Source organism: Corvus moneduloides, chromosome 12, assembly GCF_009650955.1.
Source record: "Corvus moneduloides isolate bCorMon1 chromosome 12, bCorMon1.pri, whole genome shotgun sequence".
NCBI classification, from domain to species: Eukaryota; Metazoa; Chordata; class Aves; order Passeriformes; family Corvidae; genus Corvus; species Corvus moneduloides.
This window is the reverse complement of record NC_045487.1, coordinates 20,295,166-20,314,073: the sequence shown is the minus strand read 5'-3', so window position 1 is coordinate 20,314,073 and position 18,908 is coordinate 20,295,166. Positions and strand designations below refer to the sequence as shown.

General features: G+C 41.2%; 1 protein-coding gene across 10 annotated transcripts in view; it reads left to right on the top strand.

Moving 5' to 3' along the window:
• Window positions 1-18,908, top strand: part of CHST8 (carbohydrate sulfotransferase 8) — a 190,049-nt gene that overhangs the window by 26,068 nt on the left and 145,073 nt on the right. For 2 of the 10 annotated variants that reach the window (XM_032121413.1, XM_032121411.1), the window contains exon 2: window positions 16,055-16,282. In XM_032121413.1, the coding sequence (XP_031977304.1) occupies window positions 16,174-16,282 (109 nt within the window). In that variant the 5' untranslated portion in view covers window positions 16,055-16,173. Of the gene's footprint in view, window positions 1-5,113; window positions 5,446-9,090; window positions 9,343-12,514; window positions 12,582-16,054; window positions 16,283-18,908 lie in introns of those variants that run through there. The other 8 variants (XM_032121418.1, XM_032121416.1, XM_032121409.1 and 5 more) reach the window with 7 other exon arrangements.

Below are 18,908 nucleotides of genomic sequence, written 5' to 3'. Positions count from 1 at the left end.
GCAACGCTTTATGCATTAGTCATAACGTTTTGAAGGGCAGCAAATCCACAGGCAGGAGCACAAGGTAGGAGGAAAACAGTTGCTAGTCCTTTTCCTCTCATTCTGCAAGGTGCAGCTTCCAGTTATTCCCAGGCACCTCAGCCAAACAACAAGGACCCAGTTCAGAGAGGACCATGCTCTAGTTGCACTCTGTGCTACCCTATGCTTCAGCATCTCGTTTGTGATCTTGTGTGTTCTCTGATAAGGTTGAGTTCAGCAGTTGTTTTAAGTGTGAGGGGAAGAGACAGTGTTGATCATTAGGACTGACTGGTTTAGTCAGTGGTGAGCACTCATGTGAGTGTGTAATACAAACCTCATTTAACATTAAGGGATCTGTCTGCCCACCTTCATGTTTTCCTGCAGCTAAATTGGGAAGAGCTGCAGGAGGAAGGGTCAGGTGATGCTGCTGACATGGCTCAACCATTTCAACACATCAGGTAGGTCTTCAGTTTGGGGGGTTGTTTATTTTCCTGAACAATAGACTCCTAAATTTTGTTTAAGAGGGCCTGCATGCCTCTAGAGATAAATGTCTATGGCAGTAAGGCTGCTTTTTTTAGATAATTTTCAGAACAGTTTAGATATAGCCCATGTACACACTCAGCTTGAGAATTCCTCCACCACACAGCCGCTGCTCATTGCCTACACTTGCTGTGTGCAGTCTCCCATGTCCCCTGGGTTATCCCTTTAATGGCTTTGACATTAAACACCTGAACAGTTGCTCAATATACAGAATAGGAAAAAAAAGGATGAGGCAAGATGGATAAAAGATAAATAGAGGTGACAAAGAAGGAAGCACTAATGGTGCAAACCAAAATAGCTCTTTTTATGTATAAGGAGGTCCTTGAAACACAAATACATCACAACTATTAGCCATAAGATGTGCAGTTTGCTTATGTTAGTCATGGTGCTCTCAATTCACTCTGTTTTACTCATCTCCAATATTTTACACGCAATTTTGATTTTGTAGTTACAGTTTAGTTACATGGGAAAGAGGCTCCAAAGTGTTTTTGTCACACAGTGTGTGCTGGAAGTGTGTTTAAACCAGAACTAAGGGCTTGAAGAGGTCTCAGGTTCTGCTTGTTTTGCAGTCAACATTTAGCAATATTACAGTTACGATGCTACCTTAAAAGGGTGCAAAATTCACCTGTAGGAACAATCAATAAAATATATTAACGATTTGGAAGAGAAAGTAATGGACTGGAAGCTGGGAAAAGCCAGAATAAAATCTAAACTAGTGCACTTAACACCTCTGTTACACCTGAGTATTTTGGGGATCTGACACTGGTCCAGCCACTCTTAGGCACACACAGCAAGACAGTATTTGGGCAAAGCTGTCATTTTCCCTGTGGTGCATGTACATAAACTCTAGTCACTGTTAGCCCTGAAGAGGGCTGCAGAGCTGCAACATTGCTGTCTGGAACCACAGGAGTTCCTCTGCCAGCTTCTGGAGTTTGTTAAATTAAACTTTTACAGCAAGATGTGACACCCAGAGCAGCACAGTGAAGTTTTCGTTCTAACCACAGCTTAGTGCTAGTGATCAGCTCACACACTGCTAATTGCAAGTGGGGTAGAAATAATGTGCAGCCTGACTTGACTTTAAAAAAGTGTATTTTCCTCAAATCCTACACTGTTTTTCCTCTGTAGGAGTCACACAACCATGAAGTGTCATCTGATGAGACAGCAGAACATAAAAGGTGTAGATTTCAGGCTCTGGATATTTTCATCTTGCCAGGATGAGTAGAGGCATTGGTCTGAAAAGAAAGTTGCTAAGGAGACAGAAGTTGCTTTCAGTGAACTTGAACAAAACCAGGACAGTGACAGGACTTCCTTGAGAAATACACCCCAGTAAAGCTCAGCTGTGTTGTTACAGCAGCCCATCCCTCTGATGTGAGCAGAGCCCACCATCTAAGAGCTGACACTCTCACTCCTCCTTAAACCATACCCAGTGAGTTGTTGGCAGGCACTGCAGAATTGGCTCTGTTGGCCACTCTTGTTGAGATGAGAAGGCACAAAATCTGTTGTGTATCTTAACTTAGTCTAGCTAAAAGGTATGGAGTGACTGGGCAGGATCTGGATCAACCTAAGGGAAATTAAACAGGAAGGACACTCTTCCTTCTTAAAAACCAGACTTCTCTCTGCTGAGAGGTTCTATGGTGTGCATTTAGTGTAGCAACATGATACAGCTCCAAATTTTTTTCTGAAGTTTTTTCCTGGAGCACTTAAGAGTGTCTTGTATCAATACATTTTCGTGTCCTTAAAAGTGTTTTCTATCAATGTATTTACCATGCAACATGTATGTATTATGAAATTATAGTAAAATTCACAATATTAGTTTGGGGAATATAGGACACAGAATTTATCTTTGTCAAGGAAAGCATCCCTTACATCACAAAATTATGACCAAAGAATACATATTCAAAGAGGTATCATTTTGTTAAAAAGCCATTTTGGCCATGAAAATTGACTTGCTCTAATCAAAACCACAACACAATGTAAAATAACAGAGAGGTGACTACACTTTTGTGGGCATCTGAGCATAAAATGTTGAAACAAGATTATCTGTGAAATGAAGGGACTCAAAGGCACTTGCTGTCACCTACCTACTGCTCAGCCCATAGAAGGGAGAATTCACACTAGAGAGCACCTGAGTCAGGTAAAGAAAAATCACGTGGCATTTCATTTTTCTGTTTTACTGATTTCAAGTGTTCAAAATTCTTGAATGACACTCTCCAAAATAATGAGGTTTAAAAATAGTAGATGTCAGAAATGCTTTCTGGTTTTTATTCCATAATCAAAGTAATTACAACACTATTTAAGGTTAAGTGCCTTATTATTAATCATTCATTACCTGTGATTGAATTAAGGGCCAGCAGCATTCAAACCAGTCCCACAGGCACTTGCTAGCTGGCTACTACCCCTTTCTTAATATAAGTAGCACAACTCTGTCTCCAGGGACTCTAGCAAAACATTAGCTTTTGTAACATGGCTGGAAAGGTACCAAGTTTGGGTTATTTTCAGTCTGTGGGAGTAAGTTCCATAAAAAGAGCTGGTTGGGGAATTCTCCAGCAGAAGGTTTTTCAGTAAGAAAATGCCCTTTTCGCACAACCAGTGTTTTCTATGTGGAAAACGAAAATTTTTAAAAATACATTTTTTTTCCCTGGGAGAATCAAAACAAAGGCTGGCCCAGCTGCTGCCTGCTACACACTTCCCAGTTCCACTTTCAGCAAAAAGTGAGTTTAACAGCTGCTTCCCAGGCAAGCTGCTGGAGGTTAACAGTCCCCAGCTCTCTGTCCTCCTGGCGTGTGCCAGCTGCAAAGGGAGAGGAGCTGGATGAAGTGGGGAGGACTAGAGCCCTCCACATTCCTGGTGAACCTTTGCCAGTTCCCAGGCTTGCTGCACAGCTCTCCAAGTGCTTAGCAGCCACACACAATGAAAACACTACTTCCGGGGCCAAGAAATTAAATTTTTCTGAAAATCCCATTTCTACAAAAATGTCACCTTGACATTTTGTCCTGGCTCAATACACCTGTTTTCCCTGGGGAACAGAGTTTCTGTTTTCAAGATGATTCTGCCCACGCATTGCAGGCTGTTGGGAGACCCCCCCTGCCAGCCACTCCCGTGTGTGTAACAAGGACATGTGGCTGAGTGACCCTGCTGGCCGCGGCCCTGGCCGTGGGGAAGGGCTGTCCTGGAGGTGAGGCCTCTGCAGAGGTGCTGGGGTACCTGAGGAAGCAATTAACAACCGAGCCTTGAAATTAGAGCTGAGATCAGAAGAAAAGCTCAAATCCCTCTATCACCAGAGCTATGAAATGTTCATTCCAACCACAGCATAGAAACATGGGTTTAATGACACTTAAATCTATTGGTATCGTACAGCATCCTAGGACATGAATATATTCATCTCTTTGCTTAGTCGTAGGAAATTGCAGTGATGGATTGACATAGTTTTATAATTGCACACGATGCACAACCAAAACAGAGCTCAGGCGCTGAGCTGCATCCTAACTAAATGCTCAGTATTTGTTAATAATGAAAGTTCAGCTAGCATGATATAAGAACTACACATATAGGATGAAATATTAATTTATTATGCTTCAGTGGAGATTTTTAAGGTAGCCTGATTTTCCTTGAATGCATGTGTTTATCAGCCTGAACACAACTAGCACTCTTTAAGATTTCTCGCTGAAAAGAAATTGAGCGTGCAAATACTCTTTCATCATAATCACACTGACTCTGCAGGGTAATTCATAAAAGAGCCAAAAATATATTGAAATTCAATATTATTTTAGTCCAAATCAATATTAATAATTGTTTGTATTTTTAAAGTGCAATTTACAATTGAAAAATGTACAGAGATCAACCCATAGTTGCTAACACATCAAATTTTCCTGTTAAAGTTAAAGGCGTAGTAATTTTACTTCAAAATGTTTCTTAAAAAGCAAGAGAAGGCATTGATCTGTGAAAACAGCTATCTATTATTTATATGAACAACATTAGAACATATTTTAATTATAAATGAGCTGAAAGGTCAGTAACTATTTTATTTTGAAGGTCTTGATTTTAAATTTGGATAGCTTAATAAAAATATTTATGTGGGATGGCTCCCAGTGGAAAGTGCACAGAAGGATTTCACAAAACACTCTATCTAGAGTCAAACCCCAGTTCTGTTAGTACCTTTTACAGAACCATTAAATGTGAGTGATTACAATAAACTAATAATAATTTCTTTCATCTTCAGTCATAGAATCATAGAATGGTTTGGAAGGGACCTTAAAGATCATCTAGTTCCAACCAGATTTTAATCTAGTTCCTTCCAGATTCTTTTGAGTGTGAATGCCTTGATTTCAGTACCAAATGCAGATATTTGAGTTTTCAGTGATGTTGTCTGAGCCCTCAGCCAGAACTTGAGCATTGTCAGCCCAAAGGAGAGCCGGCCCAAGGACGGGATGAATAACCTGGTGTGGTACAGGGCTGCCCACACTAGACAGGAAAAGATCCCTGGTTTGTATTAGATTTATTGCTTCATTGTCTGGGCCCAACTCACCAACATGCTGGTGTCTCAGCAGTACAGTCAGAGCAATGGTGCTGGGAAGAGGAATGCCAGAATGCCTTTTTTCCTCCCCAGGAGGAGTCCTCTGTGTCACAAATACTTTGACCGTTGCTCCATTTCCTGGAGGAGGCACCATTCTGCCTGTCCACAGCAGAGGGAGGAAAGGACTGAAGGTTTTAGGCCGTGTCTGCTGTCTCCTCACTGAATGCAGAAGCCGAGAAGGGATGGAGTTACAAACCAAGTCTGATGTGAAGTGCGTGGAGTCAATAGAGTATATCCATTCCTAGAGACCATCAGTGGAACAACAGGAAGTTTGCTGGTGACATTTAGTGATCTCCGATATTTGCAGCACATGGGTATGCCTAGCAGCTACTTGCCTTATCTGTTCTTATTACAAATCATACAAAATGTGCTTAAAATAACTGAGTAACAAATCAAATAGTAATATTCTCCCACTGTACCAGCATCACAGAACTGATTTTAAAGAGATTTCATGCCTGTTCAGGATTCTCATTGCAGCTCAATATCAAAAATTGTGTTCTGTTTAAAAGGCTGAGTAGCTGATAGCCACAGGTTTCCTCTGACTGCTGCAAGTGTGGAGTGTCTGAAATTCTGGTGCAGAGTAGCTTGCAGGAAAGGAAGAACTGGAAGTGTATCACATGTAGAAGTCCAAGTTCCTTGTACCGTGACCATCATTCTCCCCTGTGTAAATGGGACCTACGGACAACCTTGCCCTTCCTTTCCCACCCAGCCAGTCTCACACTCAGTGCAGCCACGTCCTGATGAAACAGCCCCGTTTCTGAGCACAGCCTGTGTCTGTCTCCTCCGTGGCTCTGTCGGCAGCTGCGCCCTCCTGATGTCCAAAGCACAGCTGTGCTGAAGTTGCAGGTGGCTTTGCACCCCTTGCCCAAAGCTGACCTTGGCAAAAGGCAAAACTTTTGGAAACCAAGGAATGTAAGGGTAGAACAAATGTTCACTGCCCTGTATAAGCAGTGCTCCAGTATAACACCAGTAAACATTCCTTCACACTGCCTTGCAGCTGGCACTCTCTACCCCAAGTGTCACACCTCTGCCTCTCTGCAGCCCCACCAGCTTCCACATGCACCTGCCCTCACTCACCATCACACAGAACCATTTCACTCCTTAAAGTGATGGAAAAGTTTCCAGATACTTCTCTTCGCTCATACCCACCTCTCAGTTTGCAGATCTTCCCTTGGCCCCACAAGGCGTGTGGGCAGCAGGGGCTCAGTCCAGGCCAGCCCATGCACATGGTGGCATGTCATGGCTATGCCTCTGCACAGCCAGCCAACTACCCCTTCAGCACTCAGTGCAGCTTCCCTTTATATGCTGCAGTAACTCAAGGACTGAATAAAAATAAAAACTCTGTTTCCTGTTGTTTAGAATTTGCGCTTCGAATTAAAATGCAAATAGTTGTTTCATTTTGCTTTATTCTAGGGTAAAAAGTTTCATTTTGAATCAAAATATAAAAGGCATTTTAAAGCAAAAAAGAACAGTTTCCCAAGTAGATCTAGTTTTAGAATACATCTTCTCAACTAACTGCTTTGTTTTAACTGCCTAAATCAAGAACAAGAGAAAATATCTCAGCTCTGACATACAGGCATAGTCTAAGTGAAAAAGCACCTTGAGTAAACAGATGGTGATCTTTGATGAGGGAGAAAGCAAATTTCAATAAGAAACAAATTAGTCATCATGGCTAGAAGGATTAAGAGGCAGTATTAGTTGAGAACACTCAAATGTACACCATTACAGAAGGTGCTAGAGTCAATAAAGGAACCCTCCCTACAGCCACAGCAAAATGTGCCATTTCAAGGTTAGGAGGCCTATTTTCTTCTTCCTGATGAAGAACATCACCACGAACCCACACAGTGTGAGTCAGGAGCTTTTTTTCCTTCTGCTTTTACAGAAATTTTGGTGTATTTTGTTGCCTCAAGTGCAGAATTAATACCACCCTCACTGGTGACAAAGGTTTTTAACTTCTAGGTTACAGGGACCATTTCAGAGTTTTCCCTTTTTTTTCTGCTTGCTTATGACTCCCAGACACAGAATCTCCACTTCAGATTCTTTTATCCTTTAGAAAAGGAAATACCATTGAGGAATCACGAACCTCCACACTGTATTACATGAACTGTATGGCACATATGGCACAGTTAAGCCATAATGTTGAGGAAGAGGGCCCCACACATGTATATACATAAAGCCACTCAAAGTTATTGCTATAAAAACTATTTAAAATCTCATGATATCAAGAGGTGTGGCATGGGAATAAAACTTTTACCCAATGGATAGGAACATACTAACCTTTTATACACACATACACATATTTATTCATATGTATCAGCAGCTTATAAAATCTTTCAGTTTTGTCATCTTTTCCTCCTTACCATAACACACCTAAAACTGCAAAGAAAAACTGATTTATAAAAGAAAAATTCAGATTTACAATTGCTTCATACTGACGTAAAGGAAGAATGATGTCTGGGGTAATCACTTGTTGGGTACCCCTGGAAATCCAGCTTATTCCAGGTGCATTGTATCTTCTGAAAGAAGGCATTTTCATTTGAAATACCCAGGAAACCTATGGAATAGACAAATTAAGCAAGACAGCTGAAGAAGAGTATAATATATAGCTGTTATACGACAGTGCAATCATCTAAAAAACCCTTTGAAGATGTGAGTTACTTTAAATAGAAGAGAGATTCAGGCAAGTGGAGGGAGAGGGAAGCATTTCAGACCAGGCTTTAACAAGCAGTGGGCAGCTGAATAACCAGAACCTTTCTGCTGTATTTTACAAGAGTTCAGTACTCCCCACACAGCATATTTCTGTATGTAATATCGGATGTGGGATAACATCCCTATAAATCCTGCTGCCAGGCAGTGCCTGGAAAGGTTGGGCTGCCGTGCAAATTGTGTGCCTTCCCCTCCAGTGTGGAAAAAAGCTGGACAAGTTCATTATTGACACTCGCTGTTTACACTCTCACTGTGCAGTTCCTGTGAGATGTTAATTTTAAACACAGTAAAAAAACTTTTTTCATTTCAAAGGCAAACTGCTTTTGAGATTATGTTTTAGTTTAGGAATAGAATTAAAACCCCTCGAGGATCTTGGAGAGGTGTGTGTTGACTTGCTAAGGCCCTGCTGCAGTACTGAGGAGATTAGTAACACATGATGCCTGCTACAATTTACACCCAGAAAGATAGGTAAGAAATCTTCTTGACTTTGAAAGGATTATTTTGGTTGTTTACTGAGTGCTGTCCCCTTTGGTCTTAAATTGTATATGAAAGTGGAAACCAGAAGTGCCCGCTTCCTATTGCCACATGTGATGGAAGTGAGAGGAGCAGCTTTAGCAGATTTGCCAGGGGTTTTGGAATGGGAAAAAGGGGTCATACATTATCACTCTTGACTTCAGCCACATAAAACAATAACACAGCTTTTTGCAATTCTGCTGAAATTCAGGCTTTGGCACATTATATGGCTTGAGCATTTTTTGGGTCCAAAGGACAACACTGGTATATATGAGAGAGTAGAACTGGACCTACTGATACCTGACAAAACAAGTTTCCACCAGAGTAAGAGAAAGCCTCTTAACCCCTCTGTCCCCACTCTTTTGGGTATATGGGTTGACGTATAGGTGAGCAAAAGAGGCTCCTGTAATTTTCAGGATTCTCTTCCCATCAAGAGTTCCCCATTTTGCATAATTGGAAGAGATGCTGAAAGCCAAGACGTGTAAATGACACCAGTGACTGGACAATAGAGCTGTTAATAGGCAATAAGTTCTGCCTAATTTCCTACCACACTGCTAGCAGGTAACAGAGGTGGTCAGCTCAGCATGTTCACTCAGGATAGCTGGGATGCAGGAGAGACTAATTAGGCAGCAGGAGGAAGAGGTGTCAGCTCCTTGGGCTGGTCCCAATCTCAGCAGGTCCAATTCACCTGAGTGCCAGTTCCTGCCTCTGCAAGTGGTTCTTGGGAAAATGGGGTGCAGAGCAGCACTGCACGAAGTCACACAAGGCAGGTGTGCTTTCCCTTCCTGGATTCAAACTGCTGAGCTGGTCTGTGCATCTTGCAGGGCTTGGGAGATACCCACTGGAGCCACCTGGACAAGGGTTCATCATCATCCTGAGGACACCAGCTGGTATCAGGCTGAGCCACCCCTCTCCACTCAAGTATTTCACTTCTGATCTAAAAGGATTTCAGAGTTGGAGAAACCCTTAACTTCTCTGTTGATTTCATCAAAGTAGGTTTAATTCCTTTCCCCATATAAAGGGAAAATATGAATCCAGATCTTTTTAGAAGAGAATTTTGGGGATGTTTCGGGGGCAGGATATTTTGAACAGTTTCAACTTTAAAGTTAGTATTTCACCTTTCTCCAAAATGCTTCTTTTCTGTTATTACACAAAGAAGAACATGATTATATATGGAGTTGATATAAGCCAGACAAAATGTTTTGATTTGAAATATCATCTGGAAACAAATTTGTCCTTTCCAAATCTCAGGGAGAATCGAAGTTTTTGCTCTACTGATACATGAGCACGGATATAGTGATAGAAAATACAGCACCCAAAGATGAATATTTGATGAATGGAAGCAGCCACAGGATTAATAGTTTCCTACTTTCTATGCTAAAGAAGCTAGAGGATTTGGGGCATAATTCTTAGGATTCGTTTGCATTTCCTATTTCCAAGAAGTGCTGACAGATACAGAATAATATGACTTTTAGTATCTCCACCTCTAGTACAGTGTCTGCTTTTGTAAAGCTCCTTAAAAAAGTTAGTTTTGCTGGTGAATACAAATAATGTTTATAAATCCAGTCTTTGGTTCTGTAAAAATGTTACAGCAAGCCTGATCTAGATGTCAGGGGTAAAACAGAGTGGACACTTGAGGGATGGGAAAACTCAGTGCCCTGTGTTTGAAGGCCTTTTGGCTCTGTAAGAGCTTTGGAGCAAGGAAATACATGCTTGGCTCAGCTGCAGAGTGAGACGCAGCTGTTGTTCACATACCTCCTAGAAACAGCTAATAGAGCTAGAAGAGATCAGTAATAATAGTAAATCTTTTTCATATATTCTTGTAGTAATAATATTCCCTTTTTCTTAATTCAGCTAATTGCCCAGTATCACTATCCTAGTCTCTAACTATATTACACAAGTAAAATTATCTTAATAATGCAGAAAATAAGTCCTTCATTATGGTGCCTTTTCAGAACACACAAAACAAAACCCAGTAGAAGAAAAAACCCCTCACATCTCCCAGCTGCCAACAGCTCCAGTTAAATTTCCCCAGATCAGCTACAGGAGTGCTGAAATTTAACATGTAGTTTTTATTGCTGTCAGGCAAATCTTGACTTAAAAAACATTTCTGCATTAATAAGTGTCTCTCTCTGAACTGGGAATCCTACCAGTGTGTGCTTTAACTGGGGGCAGGCCACCAAGTGTAAGACACTGCTGAGGCTGTGCCTGTGCACTGCCACGTTTCTCTGTACAGAGAACCTGGGCAGTGGTACCTCCAGAGTTCCACAGCACCAGAGGGATGTCCCAGTTTGCCTCCCAGGAATGGCACAACCAGAGCTGCAGAAGTGCCTAAGCTGATCTCTGCTGCTCGGTACCTGGTTGTCCAACAGCACACAAGGTGCCTGGTGGAAAGGCAGGAATCCCTGCTTCCAGAAGACACCCGCATCCTGCTGCCTCCTTTGAATAAACAGCGGGCTCTGGCAGTGCTCTGAACCAGCAGCCTGCTCTCAACTGCAGGAAGGGCAGCTGAAGCTCACACAGCATGAGAAATTAAGTTTACCATGTATGTGTGATACTAGGCATTTACATTCATTCACAGGTGATTTGTAATTGTCCAATTTAGCAATAAGTGGATATTTGCAAAGAATTTGGGTGTTTTGTTGACTTGCTGATGTATATGGCAACAATATATAATGCTGATGCTGGTGTTGGTCTGTGTTCCTTGATTCACTGGGAGCTACCGTGGCATCTTGCAGTGAAGCCTCAGGAAGGGACAGTATAAAGGTGTCCTGCAGTGGGCAGGCACTTTACAGAGTCTCTGGCCCACCTTGGTCCTTCCCTTCCCCTGGTTCCACAGAGGTAAAAAGCCTCTTTTGGTCTCGTCTTGGCACCAGTGCCTTTCATCTTCAGGCTAATTTAGCTGGGCTGGTCACCAGCTCTGCAGTGGAGCGACAGCACACTACCAATTACAAAGAGGGCCAGGCAGCTTGGGTTCTGCAGGGTGGCTGCCTGTGAGCAGCCAGAGGGAGAAATGAGGGGCTGTAGCAACCTTGGACCCTCTGTCCCTCCTGCTCTCTGCAAATGGCTCTTGGTAAGCAATTGTTGGCAGTGCTGTGAAAGCTGCATACCCTGCTACCATGTTTTTCTAAGACAGTCTTAGATATGCTACACTCATACTCACCTCAACTGAAGATAATAGGCCTTTTCCTGGGGAAAAAGGGATAGCTTATCCTGCCACTTATCCTTTTCTCTAAGGTTTTGTTTTACTTTCCTTTGATGCATCAATGTGGTTAGGGAAAGATCCAGTTCTAGATAGACCAAAGGCAAGTTCCTGAGTTTCTGCCTAAGGATTACACCATGCCCTTAGATTGTATCTCATCAATGCTGTTCTTCACACTGACTTGTTAGCAGCAGACAAGGGAGAGAATATCATGTCTGCAAAACTCATGGATGAACAAATAGCCATGAGCTATCAGACACCACCCCGAGTGCAGCCTGCCTGACCCACATCAGACTAGGGATCAAACAACAGAGGTGTTGTCTTTCATGGACTGATCCAGTATCATAACACCAGACTGCTCGCAGTGAAAGTGTTTGGTCATTAGGCCTCCAGGCAGAGATTGCCAAAAGCAGACCTACATAGCACTAGTTTCAGAGCCACTTTTGTCAGAAGATTTAAATAAATCTTTGCAGGGTCTTTGCATACTGCTTGGGAGAAGGGAGAAATTTGTTCTGCTCTGCGTTTGTAAAGAAAAGATTTGGTGCCTGAAAATTCTGCTATAATATTCAAGTATTTTCCACAAACATATTTAGAATTTTTTTACCTAAAACTGTACCATCCTTTTCCTTAAAAGGCTTGCATTAATGATCCAATACCCATTCTCCTACCTCATGCTAATACTTCCTCGGCTCACAATTCATAGGAGTACTGTGGTGATTAATAAATGTCTTTGGACTGGAAAGTGCTGAGTGCTAATTACTATCCATGCACACTCATATTTGTGCTGCTTTCAAGTGCAGGGCATTCACATACCACAGTAATGGGAAAGCTTAGGAAAACAGATATTGATACCTAGGAGTTTTATCCACCATAGGAATGTAATAAGGAAGAATAAATTAAAAGTTAGATGTTTCAATTAATTATTGCACATTCTAATGAACCTCTTTCCATCTGTTTAATAGGTTCAGGGCAGCTGAAAATGGAGTTTGGATTGGAAGCTGCTTGCAACTTTATCTGCTTGCACTCTGGGTAACACTAAGAATTATAAAAATATGTTATTGGCCATTGTGAGGAGCACAGTTAAAGTATGTGACTGCAAAGTGCAAGTTGAAGGGTATGGATTCATCCAGATTCTGCCCTCCTGATGCCGGGACACTGGATGGGTCAATCCAAAGCTCCCACACAAAGCGTCCCTCGCATGCCTGAGGAAGTACTGCCTGATGAAACAGTTAGGTCAAGCTGCACTTAGGTTTTTTGTAGGTCTTTCCCCTCATCCATCTTTAAAATGATGTGATCGGAGTGTAAAGGGTATTTTCAAATGTTTCCTTAATGAGGATACTTCGTTCACATTTATCAGTCAGTGCTAGCTGCTTGCAGAGTTCCTCTGCTGCTGTAACTCAATGACCAGCCTGGGAGGGCTTGGGAAGCACATGCTCAGCATCTATAAACCAGCCCTTGCCATTCACCAGCTTTGCTCACAGAGGACATGTTAATTAAAGTCAACTGATTGGAAAAATAATTACAGGAGAATAGGGAGGGGGAAAGCTTAGACCCATAATTTAAAGATCTCTGACATTTGTGTTTTGTTGAGAGGTAGTCATTTTGTTGAGAGGAAAGAGGTTCTCTTTCTTTTTGCTTCTCGGACTCCTATGTTCACTGCTTGCAGAAACATGCAGTGGCTACAGGCAACAAGCAGCAGGCTTTCTTTAGAGTTATGCAAGTACATATGGCCTTTTATTCTTTCAAATATATACTTTCATCTAGCTTTTGTTACTGTTGTATATTGAGGTTTCCTAAAGAGCCTGTAATGTCTAACCTAAAAGGTTTTGTGTTCCTGGACACAGTTGTTCAATAGGATGTGGAATAATGTAAACACTCTTAACTGTTAAAAACTGCTATTGTAGCATTTTGTGCACTAATTAAAACCTGGCTAGGGGTATTCTTTCTTGATGCTGCCTCTACTTCAAATGAAAACATTTCAACAAATCAAATCCAGGGAAAATGGTTTCACATTTTAAGTTAATAATAATAATTGGTTTAGAAACCCGTATTTGCTCAAGGGTATAATTCATTAAAAAAGACCTTAAAATTCAACACTAAGCAAATTTAAACCCCTTGTTATTTGAGGGTGGATATTTTTCAGCTACTCCTCTCAAGTGATGATTCTGCATTTCTCGGCTGCTCTGTGTCCCACCAGCTGGGGGCGTTCCCAGCAGGGAGGGGCAGCGCTGCCACCTGCGCAGGGCTGGGAGGCTGGGAAACCCTCCAGCTCTCTGCAGCATCACAGCCTTCCTGAAAAACCTTGGGCAAGGCACCTGCCGCAGGCCTGTCCTGTAAAGCTGCGGTTGTAGCTTCCCATGGGCATGCAGAGAGCATAAATAGGTGACAGAAAGGAAAACCTGTATGTTAGGAAATGAGATACAATTCTTAGAAAGCTCTGACTGGACTGATTTACAAAATGATGGTGTGAGGCTGGTGTTGTACCAGCCTTGCCACCATTGGATTTGGTTGGAAATGCCTATTTATACAAACCCCTGCCTATGTAGCCAAACAAGTACTGTAGTGAACCAGGGAGAGGGTGGGTTGTGTTCCCTGCTTGCCCCTAACAGCAGTGGTTGGAACTGTAACACAGTTGCTTTGAAGGCTAATCTGACTCCCCCAGTGCTTTAGAGGTAGTATTGGGCATCTAAAGGTAAATATATGTAGTAAATGCAAATATCTATGCATATTAGATACACAACAGGCACAGATGGACCTGCACAAGGACTTACAACAACCTGGCTTTGCTAGGGCTGAAAAACTTAGTGATATTTTCTTTTAGTTTTACTTTTAAAGATGTGAGAAAGGTTTAAAGTGAAAAAAAGAATACACAATTACTGTCTGCCATAATTTGAACAGAGAATAAAGCTCAGTTTGTTTATGCATAGGGAGAACTTAGTGCTCTGCATTCATTTAAGATACAAGTATCCCCCAGAGTTCCTGGCCTGGAGCTCTGGCGGCTTTACACACTGAATAAATATCGTTGCCACTAAATAATATTAGTAACCTTATCAGTCAGAGTCACAGAATGACTTCATCAAATGACTTCATCTTTCACACCTCGTGTTCTTCTTTGATGCATTTTAGAAATTTAGAATGCCAGTACACTAAAAATTAAAAACTTGCTAAGGAAACCATGAAAAGCATACAAATTGCCCCAGCACCAAATATTCCAGGCACATTAAGAACAAATCTTTAAAGACTTTTCCTGACATAACTGCTTTGAATCATCATCTCTCCACACTCTATCCTTCCTGCAAACTGGTGTTATACAGTCTTTCCATATTTAAAATCCCCTTTGTAAAAAAAAGACAAGCTTCAAAAACTTTCCTTTAGATTAGGTCACATTTGCAGTAAAACATGAGGAAAGCAACATTATTGCTACCGCTGCAACCTGTTGCTGACCTCCAGCTGAACCTCGTGTTCAATAATTTGCTGCTAAGAAATCCGGTTACATTTTGGGAAACAGTTCCACTGTCTGTGCTCTAATGAACCTTTCCGTGTGTTACCGAAAAATGCAGGATTGGCATAGCTCTGTGGCAGAAGCATTTATTTTAATTAATAAAGACATGTGGCCCTGGTAATAGTTTTCTTCTCTAGTTGCCACTCCTTCACTTTTTCACTTCTTCGTATCGTGTGAGGACAGATGTTGGTTCCAGCAGGACTATTCGTGGCCTTAAAGCCTCAGGGCCGTGCTCAGTGAGGGGTTTAGAACGACCCACAACAGGCCCCTGTGGGAGCAGGGCTGCTCTGGGACTGCACTAAGAGCCGCTGTTGAGGATGTGCAGAACAGACCCGGAGCCTCGCTGCGAGCCCCTAGGGAGGAGAGGCAGCCGTGCCTGTGGCTCCTGCACAGATTCCTGCTTCTTGTCTGCTCTCTTCCTTCGTGTTTATTGCAAGCCAGTAAAAGGGGGTCCAAGCACTGTGACCAGGATTTCCCTTGGAAATCAATTTGCCTGTGGAACTTCTTCAATGGGTGACTTGTGGTGGTTGGCTTGAGCGTGACTGGTTTTTCTCAGAGGTGAAGCAGCAGCTGCCAGTTCTGTGTTTGGTACAAAGGTGCGGCTTTCATTATTGTTCCCCACACATTATCTCACTTTATAGCTTTTATATTTAATCAGCAAGAAATAAAAACAAAAAGTGACACATGCTTCTCTTGAAGAACGGAAATTATTGAGAGGGATTTCTCTGAAAATTGCAGTCATGGCATGACCGTATTTCCCAAAATGCAATTTTTAACTATACACTACATCATCTTTTCAACATGTTAAAATCAAGGACGTAAAATTAAAGACAAACTGATGGGGCAGAAATAGACTGGGTGATTGCAATTAACTGTACAAAAGAAATACTAGAGAAATCAGTTATTTGGTCTAAATGAGAACTTAAATCTACTATTCTGCATTGGAAAAATAAATGCCCTATATGCTAAGTTTAGGGGTTTGGTTTTTTGCTTCTTGTAGACATATTACACCAGACTTCTACCAGATGAGAGGACGAAGACTATGAGTGAAGAGTGCCCTGGAGATCACATGCAGTTCTTTTCCTGGGTGAGAACCGGATTGATCTGAGAACAGTAATTATGAGGCTGACCTGTATGTTCTCCTTCATCTTGCTGTTTGGAGCAGTTGGGCTCGTTGTCTTCATTCACCTGCAGGATCCAGAAGAAATAGTTCATCAGCAGACACCAGGTTAGCATTCTTATCTCTATTTGAATCACCTGCCCTTTCATGGTCAATATTTTGTACTTATATTCTCAATGTGTTCTACATATTTCACAGAGGATGCCTCAAAAAAGGTGTGTCTACTTAATGAAGGCTACCTTGAAAGCAGCTATCAATTTCTTTAAAAAAAAAAAAAAAAAAGCATTTCCTGAAAAAACAGTTCCAAGGACCAAATAATTGATTATACAGGGACCTTTGCCAACGTGCATAGGGTCCAGCTGGGTGAAGTTAAGTTTCTGCTGCAGTTGAGACCAAATTTTGCTACCAACTATATCACTATAAATGTGAAAATGAGAGATTTCACCAAAAGTTCTGTTCCTGGAAATGCACACCTCTGAATTAACCTTTGCTTGCATATGGTATTCAGTGTGTCATGAGATGCAAAATAAGAGATGTATGAATGAGTTACATCAGAAACGTGAAATACTTTAGGATGCACTCATTTAATTTGCTTAACTTCAATTAAACCATTCATAACTATTATTCATATGCATGCCATCTTCCTGCACTACTAACTTGAAACCGTGAAGAGCCACAAAGGCTGCAGAGATGGGAGAACAAGAAAATTGTGGGCTGAAATAGTAGTTTCCTTTTAAGGGGAGGCACACAAGAAGTATGAAAGGACCCAAGATCTCTTGATTTACTTACAGTCCTTTTCTCTTTGACTATGGCTGTAATGAAGGCTGCTTTAGAGCCTAGACAAATGCCAGTGCAGCTGCTCTTGTTCAGGATAATGCCACTGTGTGCTGGGGTTTGGTCCCTGTGTTTGCTCTTATATGCACTGAAATTGTCTCTTGACTAAACAAATGTTTGTAAAAAGTCTATTCATATGACATCTTCATTGTACAGCGAACACAACTGTGTCTATTTAAAAGTATTACTAACATTTTTAAAGGAGCTGAACCATAACACAGAGAACTCTTAAATAATTACATTAATTGCTAATTTCTGTGTCTAGGTTTGTTAAGTGCTTGTTTCCATGTCACTAAAAAATCTGTATTTTAATATGTTGTTTATTTAGTCCAACTGCACACACACCAATTTTGAAAGCAGCCACTCAGCTGAAACCATAGAAGTAATGAATCTTCAGTGTTGTGCAAAGCAGAGAATTAACTAGTTCCTTCTGTGCTTTTGCAGGGTTTTTTTGTATGCTTAGATGCAAAAGAGTTTGTAGATTAAAAACAGGTACTGGCCATATTCTACTGAAACTGGCTGGTAGCTTGGGCATGGGGGAAAAGATGTATGAACAGCAAATGCAGGCAGTACTCTAATGCATCTAAGAATGTGTAACTTTACATTAAAAAGTTAATTCTTTGCTCCTGAAAGAGAAGATTTTCTGGTGTGGTCTCAAAACCAGTGCAATTCCTTTTCCATTTTTTTCATTATTGGTTCCTCCTCTTGACCTGTTCTCTGCCATAAACCTCTTGAATGCCGACTGCTGGTTGTAGTATACTGGGAAGTGATTTTTGAGGGCAGTATAACTGAAGAAGGGGACACCCAAAAATATTTAAATAAAAGCAAGTTTGAACAGAGCTCCTACCCCTGGCAGGGAAACTCACTCTGTAATGTGCTCGATTGCTCTGGATACCTAAAACATGAACATGCCAACGATGCTGTTACTGCCAAAGATCTGTAATCAATTCCTCAATTCTCACATTCAGTTACCATTTATGTTAATAGAAACTAGACTGTACCCTTGAGTAAAAGGTGCTCAGTACAATTACTCTTATTTCTGTTTGGCTGATTTTCATGTGTGTTAAGTGCTTTCAACTCCCAGTGGACTGAGAAACTCCTCATATCCACTGCTTTTGAAAATTATACCAGTTATCACTAAAACATATTAGGTGGCTTAAAGAACACAGAAAAAAATATCCATTCATTTCATTTAAAAAAGGAGGTTGGCATATTTCCTTCCTAGACAGTCTCCTGTGAAAATCTGTCAGTCACCGACGACATCTTTGGCATGCTGAGAAGGATCCTTCCCTTTCTCTGCTCAGAGTGTTTCTCCATAAAGGGGCCTGGTTCTAATGGAGATGGGATATTGCTATAATTTGCTTGGCTGATTGCTCTCTCGAGAGAATTGAACAAATGCATGTATCATTAAGCTACTTAGGACAACAGATTCTGCATGGAAAAGCTTTACTGGATTGGCCTTTGCTTTTGTATTTCCTATGTAGTAAAACACATTTGCCAGACACTTGAATCTCATCAGCAGGGCTGGAGAGAAGTTGGTAACATTCATTTTCCACCAAAAATCAGCATAGGAGAGTTTGCATTATCCAAAAGGACATTTTTCATTGTTAGTATGTTCAGTCATCTTTAATTTAAGATAGAACAACTTATGAAACAAGATTAATAAAAATACTTTAGTACTTTAGTTTTATCTGTCTGTTTCGGAAATTGTTCTTGATTGTTTTAGTCCTAGCAAGCATGACAGTGAGACCTTGATGTACTACTTAAACCAGTATAAAATCCACAGTCATAAAAGTTTAAGTAATGCTTACATTACTTTCACTGAGCAAAGTACTCCTGACAGTAGCTGTTTGTGTTGATTTGTTACTATTCATTTATTCTTTCCCTGTGCTTCACATTG